The 12,308-nt window shown below is 37.3% G+C and overlaps 1 protein-coding gene across 1 annotated transcript in view; it reads left to right on the top strand.

The window, feature by feature from the left end:
* The window catches only part of BRE (brain and reproductive organ-expressed (TNFRSF1A modulator)), a 457,102-nt gene that overhangs the window by 99,961 nt on the left and 344,833 nt on the right, over positions 1 to 12,308 (top strand). The window contains exon 4 of the mRNA XM_011956325.1: positions 4,890 to 4,984. Within this exon, the coding sequence (XP_011811715.1) occupies positions 4,890 to 4,984 (95 nt within the window). The remainder of the gene's footprint in view (positions 1 to 4,889; positions 4,985 to 12,308) is intronic.

Below are 12,308 nucleotides of genomic sequence, written 5' to 3'. Positions count from 1 at the left end.
AAGATTTTTAGTTTCTTTGCGCTGGGTACGTAATTCCTCCTTTAGCTCTGAGAAGTTTGATGGACTGAAGCCTTCTTCTCTCATCTCGTCCAAGTCATTCTCTGACCAGCTTTGATCCGTTGCTGACGATGAGCTGCGCTCCTTTGCAGGGGGAGATGCGCTCTTATTTTTTGAATTTCTAGCTTTTCTGCCCTGCTTCTTCCCCATCTTTGTGGTTTTATCTGCTTCTGGTCTTTGATGATGGTGACGTACTGATGGGGTTTTGGTATAGGTGTTCTTCCTGTTTGATAGTTTTCCTTCTAATAGTCAGGACTCTCAGCTGTAGGTCTGTTGGAGATTGCTTGAGGTCCACTGCAGACCCTGTTTTCCTGGGTATCAGTAGCAGAGGTTGCAGAAGATACAATACTGCTCAACAGCGAGTGTACCTGTCTGATTCTTACTTTGGAAGCTTCCTCTCAGGGGTGTACTCCACCCTGCGAGGTGTGGGGTGTCAGACTGCCCCTAGTGGGGGATGTCTCCCAGTTAGGCTACTCAGGGGTCAGGGACCCACTTGAGCAGGCAGGCAGTCTGTCCGTTCTCAGATCTCAACCTCCGTGTTGGGAGATCCATGCAGTTGATTTTTGTACGTTTATCTTGTATCTGGCAACCTTGCTGAAGCTGTGTATTAGTTCTGATTGTTTGTTTGTGTGGATTCATTAGGATTTTTTACATGCAAGATTTATGTCATCTGTGAGTGGAGATAAGTTTTGCTTTTTTCCACTGTAGATACATTTTGTATCTTTTTTTTTTTTTTTGCCAAATTGTTCTTGCTAGAGCCTCTAGTATAATGTTGAATAGAATCAACCAGAATGGATATCCTTTAAGTAGATTTTTTCAATGTTTACCAGTTTGGAAATATTTATTACTAACAGTGTTCCTTTGTGAACTTGAAAATGCAGCCATTCTTCTATAGTGGCAAAAGTGATAAAATTTCTTTTATTGGAATTTAGCATGTTATTTATTTTTAGAATGTCAAGGCACAATAGATCCTAGATTGGCATTTTTCAAAACCGTGATATCTTTGCTCTGTTAACTTTTTGATTTTTTTTCCTAAAGTAAGTAAAGTAAGCCAACTATAGGACTTTTACAAACAGATCTCTAAAGTATGTTCTTTCCTAAAGAATATGCTTGCTGCGTATATTTGAAAGAATGAGTAATCAGGACATTCATATTATCTCTACTTGTGCTCTTCAGCCAAGGCTTGAGTTAATGCCTTATAGTTAGGCATTAACTTTTGAATTATAATTTATTGCAGATACAGTTGATTGTCTGAGATGATGATAGTGGGTAGGGTGAGAGATGGTAGTTGTACTACTTTTGCTAATTTAATTTTATACCTGTCTTCTGAAGGATACATTTTCTTGTTTAAATTTCTTCCCTAGAGAAAGCTCCAGGAGTCTACGGCCATACCACCCTGAACGCGCCCGATCTCGTCTGATCTCGGAGAAAGCTCCAGGAGTGACTTTGCTATGACTTCTTCTTTTTTTAAATAAAAATATATTTTATTTTTAGTTTGTTATGTGTGTTGCATTTCTCACATTTTATTTTATTTTTGTTTTTTATTCCAGTAGGTTTTTGGGGAACAGGTGGTGTTTGGTTACATGAATAAGTTCTTTAGTGGTGATTTCTGAGATTTAGGTACACCCATCACCGGAGCAGTATAGACTGTACTCAGTATGTAGTCTTTTGTCCCTCACCTCCTTCCACCCTTTCCCTCAAGTCCCCAAAGTCCATTACATTATTCTTATGCCTTTGTGTCTTCAAAGCTTAGCTCCCACTTATGTGTGAGAACATACAGTGTTTGGTTTTCCATTCCTGAGTTACTTCACTTAGAATAATGGTCTCCAATTCCATCCAGGTTGCTGCAAATGCCATTATTTTGTTCCTTTTTATGGCTGAGTAGTATTCCATGGTGTGTGTGTGTGTGTGTGTGTGTGTGTGTGTAATTACAATTTCTTTATCCACTTGTTGACTGATGGGCATTTGGGCTGGTTCCATAGTTTTGCAATTGTGAATTGTGCTGCTATAAACATGCGTATGCAAGTATCTTTTTTGTATAATGACTCCTTTTCCTCCAGGTAGATACCCAGTGGTGGGGTTGTGGATCAAATGGTATTTCTACTTTTAGTTCTTTTAAGGAATCTCCACACTGTTTTCCATAGTGGTTGTACGAGTTTACATTCCCGCCAGCAGTGTAAAAGTGTCCCCTTTCACCACATCCCCGCCAACATCTATTATTAATATTTTTTTGATTCTTTTAATTATGGCCGTTCTCGCATGAGTAACGTGATAACCTTATTGTGGTTTTGATTTGCATTTCCCTGATAGTGAGTGATGTTGAGCATTTTTTCATATGTTTGTTGCTATGCCTTATTCTTCACTAAAGACTTTTTTCAACACTTAAGACATTCAGTTCAGAGAATGGAATTTCTTTAATTTATTGAGTGTTTATTGAATATATTCTATTTGTACTGTACTCTGCCCTGTCAGAAACATTAAACAAGTATAAAAACATGTCTGTTCTCTGGATGCTTACAATTTAATTAGGAAGTTCAGTTATATGTACTTACCTTGTATTGCTGTGTGTTTGCGGTTCTGGGTCTATGTCTTATATCCCTCACTAAACATGAGCTCCTTGAGGATAATTATCTTTGTATTGACGCAGCATGTCACAGTATCTCACAGGTAGCTTGTGTTTATTATGATTTTTTAAAATTAATAGAGCAATAAAACAATATAAGACTACTTACAACTAAATACTCAGGTGAATGACATAACTAATCAGGATTTTAATTTCAGAAGTAACAATGATCTGTGTGTTCTGGATTTATTAGGGTAGGCTTCATACAAGAGACAATTTAGTGGGTTCATAAAGGTTGGTAAGACCTGAGCAAGGAGAGAGATATTATAGTAGTTGGTGTCATAGTATTTGGAGGGCATTGAGCAGATCATATTCACTGGAAGAAAAGACAGGCTTGCAGATAAAGAGAAGGGTGGATATCATTTTGAAATGTTTGCTTTTACTCCATTTGATATTAGAGTATCATTTAAGTTTCTTGAATTAGGAAGTGTTGGGACAAAATAGCACATTAAGAATACTTACTTGATGATAATATTTATTATGGACTGGAGGGTAGCTTGTATTAGGAGACCATTTTAAAAGATATGATAATGATTGAACTTCTTTAGTCTGTCAGCTTTTAATAGCAGGGTTGGTTTGTTTGTTTGATCTTTAGAGCCTACCATAGTGCCTATGGCAAAGTTCAAATATTTATTCAGTGGATGAGTGAATGTATGGACTAGGTGATCTGGGCCTGGAAGGGGCTGTTAACAGTAGGAAAAATCCATCTGAGTGACATTTTGGAGGAAAAATTGAGATGACTTGTTTTCTAAGAGTATACAGGGTGTATGAAAGGTTGAAGATGACACTGACGTTTTAGCATGGAATCAGGGAGTGAGGGGAGTGAGAAAAGGGACAGTCATGATAACATTTTAGACTTGCTGAGTTTGACATTGAAATGCCTAGTGCATAGAGATTTAAGGACTCAAATGAGAACTGAAGTTTGAATGTTTATATTTGGATATAATTTTATAGATATTATTGTTTGAGCAGTAAAAATGATTGGACTGATAAGCTGTATGTACGTACATGTACAGAGGTTGTGTATATGTACACAAGTATACATATTTTTATACATTACAACTCAATATGTGTGTTAGATGGTTGATAAACTAATTTACATGTTAGTATTAGCGTAATGATAAGAGCTGATTCTTGGGATGACCAGGGGAAAAAAAGGGAGCTACAGAAGGATTCAGAAAAGAAACAGGTAGAAGAACTTGCAATGTGAATTTGCTAATGAGACTTTGTAAATTTGTCTTATGTATCAAAACAACAGTAATACTCCCATTATCACATGTTGAGAACTTACTACATGCTGGACACTGCTAGGCATGCCATCTCTTTTTATCCTCACAACAAATCTGTGACATTAGTACTATTGTATCTCCCTTTTACTAATGAAGAAACTGAAGTCTAAAGAAGTTAAAACTTGCTCAAGATCACTTGAGCTAATAAATAATGAAGAGACCTTGTGGATATAAATCTAAGTTTTTGTGAACTATAAGCCAAATGTTCTTTCCAGTATACCAAAGGTATGTATGTTTAATTTCTGCAAGGCGAGGACTGTGTGTATACAGAATCAGTCTTCATAAAGGCTTATTAATTAGCAGGCAGTGATTGGACAGTAATGTTTCCTGTAAAAATAGTCAGCGCATATTGTGGATGTGGCTGCTTCTACTTTTCTACTTGGATATTTACATTCATAGTGTACTTGGAGATAAAGCTTTTTTGATTGCATGTTGTAGATGTTAAATTAAAAAAGGATAGCAGACCTGGGATAGTGGCTCACACCTATAATTCCAGCGCTTTGGGAGGCTGAGGTGGATTGATCGCTTAAGCTCAGGAGTTTGAGACCAGCCTGCACAACATGGCGAAACCCCATCTCTAATAAAAATACAAAAATTAGCTGGGCATGGTGGCATGTTCCTGTAGTCTCAGCTCCTTGGGGGGCTGTGATGGGAGAATCCCTTTAGCCTGGAAGGTCGAGGCTGCAGTGAGTCAAGATGACACCTTTGTACTCCAGTCTGGGTGACAAAGTGAGATCCTGTCTCCAAAAAAAAAAAAAGATATTAGTTTATTAGTTAAATTGTAAGCATCCAGAAAGTGCTTTTCAAATGTTTTCCTGAAACTAATGTAAATTTGTTTTAGAAGTTTTTCTGATACAGTCTTCAGAATATTCATACTTAGAAAGGAAATAAAAAGGACCTGTCATTTTCTTTTATTTCAGGGGATATCATTTTCAATGCCCAGTACCCAGAACTGCCTCCCGATTTTATCTTTGGAGAGGATGTTGAATTCCTGCCAGACCCCTCAGCTTTGCAGGTGAGTCCTGCAGACTTGCTTGAATAATCTTTCTTTGGTGAAAGGAAAACAAAATTGGCTTTCAGCAATTGCTTAACAGATAGATTTGTCACACATCTGCATTTTTCCCACCCCTCTTTTCTCTGTCCTGTGAAGTAGATGGAACTCTTTATGTGCCAAAATAGTTAAATAAGAGATTTTTTTTCATTGCTGTTTAGTTTTAGGGTATTTCTAATTAATGAAAGTCTCTAGCATATTGGTTGAATTATTTTTACTTCAGTTTAAAGAGAAATATTGAAAACATTTTCTTTGTTTTAACATAGTATTTCATGCCTGCAATCAATTTTCTGATGTTTACTAACACTTCATTACAGGCCTTGTTAGGAGAGTGTTTCTTGGCTCTTCAAGAAGGCATTTTTATATAGAGTGAAAGTGGCAAATTTGGACTTGTATCCGCATTATCTCAGTATCTCAGTATTATTATCAGAAGGGTAAAGACCAGATTAAGTGTTCTTTATCAAGCAACACCAGAAACTTTATAGTTGAAATAAAATGTTTCTGGAATTAAAGCAGAAATAGTCACCATTAGGGAAGGGGTGGTGGTACTTGTTGGAGCACATGTGCTTTAGTAAAAGTTGCGTGTTTTGCATGGCAGATGGAGAAAAACGTGCCATTTTGTTTAAATGGTTCTGACCAGACAAAATGTCTCCTTTTATTTCTTCTCAAATTTGAGTTTGGTGTGATACCTATACTAGAAGAGGTTTTATTGTTATTCAAAACTATACTCTTAGTTTTGTTTTCTGGAAATTTTTTGTCTTGTTCAAGTAAAAGTTTTGATGACTGACTTTGAACTCTTGCCCTTTAAAGGTATTAAACAGGAAGTAGTAACCCAAACCTAAAGTATTGGCTCAAACATTAGAACATAGCTGTAAAAATATTGTTGGCAAGAGTAAGGTGGATTTGTGGTGAAGTTTCTAATAATTGCACACGAGCTGTAATTTTTTTAATTAAAAAAAAAATCTGAGTTCAAGATGGCCCCTTTAGTTGCTGTGTGTTATATATTCACCTTGTATTAAAGCTGAGAGTCTTACATGGAAAAAAAAAATGACACAGAAATTTTGCCACAGACCTCTTCTGTATTAAATCTGCCCAGAGGAGGGTAGTATATGCCGGATGCCAAAGATGTATTACAGGAAGTGCCTCAGGAATTCAAAGAAGGTGGTCAGAAAAAGCTTTGTAGTTGAGGCGAGACTTGTAGTCATTCTTGAAGAATGGAACAAAAGTGGGAGGTATGACAGAGAGTATTTCAGGTGGGGGAATGACATAAGCACATTGGGGGAATGACATAAGCACACTGGAAGAAGCTAGGATTTGTCTAATGTGTTTCAGAAGGCACTGACAGGTTTGCTGAAATGTAAGTCAGTATAAGGAAGGGATAGACAAGGTTAGAAAGGTAAATTGGGAGAAGACTGTGGAGCACATTGAATGCTGGGCTAGGAGCCATTGAAGGAAATGATGAAGGGAGAATCATCTAATGGCAATGTGGTCAATATAATGGAATAAGGAGAGATCGAAGACCAGAATTGAGGATGGTTGTAAAATTTCAGTGGAGGGAGAAAGGGCTTTGAGCTAGGGTGATACGAGAAGAAACAGCGTAATGGAAAGAATAAAAAAGTCATGTTTACAACTTCTTTTTTTGAAATTGCATTTAAAATTCATAGCACATATCTTTAATATTGGCAAGTATTGTGTAAGTGTAGAATTTAAATGCTAGAAAGGATCTTAAGATTCATTTTATTCGACTCTTCTATTTTAATATTGAGTAAATTGACCTAGATTTATATAATTCTGTGTCAGACCTGATGTTATAACACCACTTTTAAGATGTTTAGTCCCTGAGTGAAGTTATCACAAATGTTTTGAGAAATTAGCTGAAAAAGAACAGCCAAAAAATCAAAGCACTAGATCTAAGTGAAAGATTGCAAATCTAGGGGAATACCTTCTCTTTAGTGATAGTTCATCTACGGCTTTGGGTAGACTACCCAGGGCTTCTTCATGGATCAGTGGGCTGAGCAAGCCCAGATAAGCAACCAGAGTGTACTCTCCACTAGCTGGGTGTTGTCCAGATAGTTCTGGAGATTGCACTTGATGTTTATTGTTGTCTGATTAAACCACTAAACAGATTAACTACAAGGCCTGATCCCCAGCAGACATTTCTCTGAGTGTAGCTTGCCTCTGAAAGATTTTTCACTCACTTGTTAACAGATTTTGGGTTAATTCTTGGATTCAGTTCAGACATTTTCCCCCTTCTTGAAGTGCTCAGAGCACAATCACTAATAACCTGACTAGCTTACATGTGGTTCTGAATGAAGGGGTATTTCATCACCCATGGAGTGGAACAGAATGCCTAGATTTCTTGGATTTTTCCTGAAGTATGCCTTGCAGAAGGGCATGAGTATATACCCTTAGAACCTGGGAGTGTAGTCTAAACTAGTTCCTGTGGCAAATGTGGAATTTCTTTGAAGTTTCTGGGTTTTATCTTAAAAATTCATGAAAATTTTATATTTGATTCTATAATATACCTATATTTTAAAAACAAAATATATTATTAATATTTGAGAAAAAAGGACTCTTCAATGTGTCTCAGTTTGAGAAATGTGGTTTTAGAGAATATATGTAATATATGTAATCTTTTATTTATTCAATTTATTTAAATCAAATCGTTTCTGGAAAAAAAGGATTTGAGATAGCTTAAGTAAAGGACACACATATGGTTAATAGGAATATGTGATGTGCTATGATCCATCCAATGAGGCCACCTCTTTCTAAACTCAGACTCTTCATTTAGGGAGGTGAGTTCCGTTAAGGAACTTGAGATTTTCAGATAAATGGAAAATACTAGATAGAGAGGTATCTCATAGATAGCAAAGATAAACTCTCATAAAGTTATTGAGTTAGGACATTAATGGGCCAGTGGTTCCCAATTCTAGATATACATTAAAATGAATTGAAAAGCCTTTTAACAATACAGATTACTGGACCTACTGGATTGTATTCTTTGGGGAGCCCAAAAACATATTAAATTCTCTGGGCTATTTTTATGATTACTCTGAACTGTTACTGGAACCACTGATTGAATCCATCTTTTATAGTAATGTTTCCAACAGAAGACTGTTTGCCTTTGCTTAACATTATTTCCAGTGAAGTACCATTTTCCATTCTAGAGATAGCTCAAAAGTTTTTTTAAATAAGAGCTTTATTGAGACAATTTATATGCCATACAATTCACCTGAAGTGTGTAATTCAGTGGTTTTTAGTATGTTCATGGAATTGTGCAGCTTGCATCTATCACTACAAATTTAGAACATTGTCATAATCCCAAAAAGAAACCTTAAACTTAGTAGCAGTCACTTCCCTATATTTCCACCCTGATCCACCACCACCCAAAGTAGCAACTTATCTGCAGTTTGTCTCTATGGATTTGCCTATTGTGGACATTACATATAAATGGAATCATAAAATATGTTGTCCTTTGTTACTGACCTCTTTGACTTAGCATATTGTTTTCAATGAAGCATGTATTTCTGTTTTATTTTCTTTTTGCCAAATACAATTACATCGTGTGCATGTACTGCATTTTATTTATCCATTCATCAGTTGATGGACCTACAGGTTGTTGCCATGTTTTAGCTATTATAACTACTGTTGTGTGGATATTTTTATTTATCTTGGATGTATATCTAGGAATGGAATTGCAGGGTCAAATGGTAACTCTGTGTTTAACTTTTTGAGGAAATACCAAACTGTTTTCAAAAGTGGTTGTGGCATTTTACATTCTTACCAGCAGTGTATGAGTGTTTCAGTTTCTCCACATTCTCAGCAACACTTGCTATTATGTCTTTTTGATTATAGCCATCCTAGTGGGTATGAAGTGGTATCTCATACCCACAAATGGAGTGGTATCGCATTGTGGTTTTGATTTGTGCTTTTTTGATGGCTAGTGATACTGAGCATCTTTTCATGTGCCTATTGGCTATTTGTATGTATTCCTTGGAAAAATGTCTATTCAGATCCTTTGCCCATTTAAAAATTGGGTTGTCTTTTATTGTTCAGTTGTAAGAGTTCTTTATTCTGAGCATAAAAATAAACAAAACACAAATTAAAGAGTCATATCTATTTGTATTTATTGCTCGCACACTGTGCGTTGAATACGATTCAATATGGAACTTGACCTCAAGAAGTCTAAATTTTAGGGAGATGGCTGGGTGCAGTGGCTTATGCCTTGTAATCTTAGTACCCTGTATCTCAATCAATCCATCCATAAATTTTAGGGAGGTAAGATATAGATATCTAAAAGCAAACACAGGTAGAATATAATTAAATGTTGAATAATTGAAACAAAAGCAATGCTATGGGATAAATAGTGTTTTTCACATACAATATATGATGTGAGAAGAGAGGATCTTCAATAAATTAAGACAGAGTCTCCATTATAATAAAAAAGGAAAATTATTGTACGTTGGAATTGTGGGATTAAAATAATCAAGAAGAAGTTAAGTGATGGGTAGGTTATGCTATAGCTGTCACCCAATTGCTTCTTTAACTTGAACTTCTTCTCTTTTGCTCCTTGCTCAGCCCTTTCCAGCCACAGAGGCATCCTTGCCATTCCTCAGACATTCCAAACATACTCCCACCTTAGGGCCTTTTCATTTGCTATTGACCACTTTTATTCACTCTACCTGTAACCCTTCCTCCACTTACCTGAATGACTTGTTCTGTCCTTTCTTGAAGTGTCATTATATCAGAGAGGCTTTCCCTGACATCCCTGTGCAAAATAGCAATACACTCTTCAGTACACTGTCATCTTTGTCATTGTCTATTTTCTTCAAAGCACCTATCATCATTTGATGATTTTTGGTTGCTTGTTTGGTGTCTGTCTCTGCCAGGGTGACCAGCTGCCTTGGTTTGCCCTGGACTGAGGGGTTTCCTGGAATGCAGGACATTCAGAGTTAAAAAAAGGGCAGTCCCAGGCAAACTGGGATAATGAGTCATCCTTGTCTTTTCACTGGAATGGCAGCTTCAGGAGAGAGTGGGATTTGTTCACTGCTGTATCCTGGTAATTTGAAGAGTGCCTGGTATGCAGGGGTATACAATACATGCTTGTTAGATGAACAGGTTTCCTTTAAGGTTCTGTATCCCTTAAGGGACTTGCAACTTTCCAGGACTAGAAAATATGCCTTAGATTAAAATTTTAAAAAGTAGAAAAAAATTTAGTTTTAGAGAAATTTGGAGGGATAAAAATCAGTTAACAGAACCTCTGAAACAGTGATTTTCAGCCTTTGTTTTGCAACACCCTGTGGTATGTTCAGCTCCCTCAAAGGATATTATGAAATTCTTTACCCCCAAAGTAATAATGATAATTCACTTTAACTTAAAATGAAGTTGCATAAAGGAGGAAGGGTGGATCATAAATTTAAATGAGAAAAGCATGTTGCAATTATAGTAGATTGGAAACCATTGCTATCTGACTTCCTGGTTTGAGGAAGCTGAGGGTACTTTAGTGTTTGGGACAACATCTTCAGGGTAGTGAACCTAATGTTACTGCAGGTATTAGTCACTGGTTATATGAGTCCTTCAGTGACTGTTCTGCTTGCATAGAATGTAAGAGTACCAACACCTTGTCACTTTTCCTCCTCTGCTCTTCACTGTGCTACCTACAGAAGGACATCTTCTGAATGTGTCCTTGCAAAATAGTTCCCATCCCCAGTGTACACAAAATATATACGAAGAATGCACTAAGCTGAAGTGGACTGCATGTCACACACTTGAAAAACGCTATCCAGATGGATGGTGCTTGATGCCTAGACACTTCTGAGAGCCTTGGCCTACAACATATTTTAAAATAGAATGTTCTCTCATTTTTCAAATCTCCATTTGATGCCTCATTTGAGATCTGTAAAACATTTGTCCTTAGCCATGAAGCTGGACATAGTGCTCGAGACAGATAAGTAAGCAGAATTACAGCACAGAGTGACAAGTGTGGAGATAGAGGGATACACACAGAGCACTGTGGGAACATGGAGAGGGACACTTTACCATATTCAGGTATGTGTGGTAAGTACCAGGGACTTGGAAACATATTACTTGATTTTTTTTATGAATAATATATATATATCTTAGGTAACTGTTATTGACAAATAACATTTATACAGAAGAGTGTACAAATCACATGTATAGCATGGTGAATTTCCAAAGGGTAAACACACCTGTGTAAGTAGCACATAGATCAAGAAATGGTATTTCCACTACCCAGAAGCCTCACTCATGTAGTGTTCCATCACTATGACCACCTTGCCTCAGAGTTAACACTATGCTGACTTATGTTGTCATCATTATTTTTGCCTCTTTTTGATCTTCACACAAATGAAATCCAACTATGTGCTTGTCTTCTTTCACTCAATATTTATTTGTGAGTGTCATCCGTGTAGTTACTTTGGTGGTTGTTCATGCTCATTGCTGATAGTATTCCATGTATGAGCATACCACAGTGTATCCGTTCTACTCTTGATTGACACTTAGGTTATTTTCAGTTTTTTTGCTCTTGTGAATATTGCTACTATGAACATTCTTGTACATGTCTTGGTTAATGCACATATATCCATTCCTGATGGGTATATATTGAAGAGTGGACTTGCTGGGTCAGATAGTATAGATGATAGGACAGTTTGAGGTTTCTCAGCTTTATTAGTTTATCAGTCAGGGTCCAGTCAGGAGATAGAAACCATAGCAGTAATTTGAATAGGGAAAATTTAATATAGAGAATTATTTACCTAAAGGGGTAAAGGAGATCTCTAAAGAATGCAAGACTAGCAGTTGTAGGGAGCAGCTATTCTAGGGCTAAGGAAGAGGAACAAACTTTGAAGTCCCTTTCCCCCATCATGCCCCATCACAGCTGAGATTCCCACCTCCTTGTTGGAGACGGTGTGGCTGCAGGCTACGGGAAGATGAAGACCTTCACTGGGGGTGCTGTGGGCCAGAATTGGTGCAGGTGGCCTACTGGGTGCTGGCAAGCCAGAGCTGGCAAAGTGGAAATGGGCTGGTTTCAGTGAAACAGGCTGGAGGATGAGCACTAATAGGGTCTCCTGCATGGCTCTGGCAGCTGCACCATGGGAGCAAGGAGGAAAGTACACAGAACCAGGGTAAGAAGGTCCTCCCTCTGCTTTGCCTTGCACTGTCCCTCCATCACTATCTGTTGACAAGCTGAACAGTGCACCCCCTGGCAGAAGAGAAATATTTACAGGGTCTGGCCCCCACTGCATCAACAGGGTGAAGCAGAGTGGCTTTG

This window comes from Colobus angolensis, unplaced genomic scaffold (assembly GCF_000951035.1).
Source record: "Colobus angolensis palliatus isolate OR3802 unplaced genomic scaffold, Cang.pa_1.0 Scaffold413, whole genome shotgun sequence".
Lineage (NCBI taxonomy): Eukaryota > Metazoa > Chordata > Mammalia > Primates > Cercopithecidae > Colobus > Colobus angolensis.
This window is presented reverse-complemented; position numbering and strand designations above follow the sequence as displayed.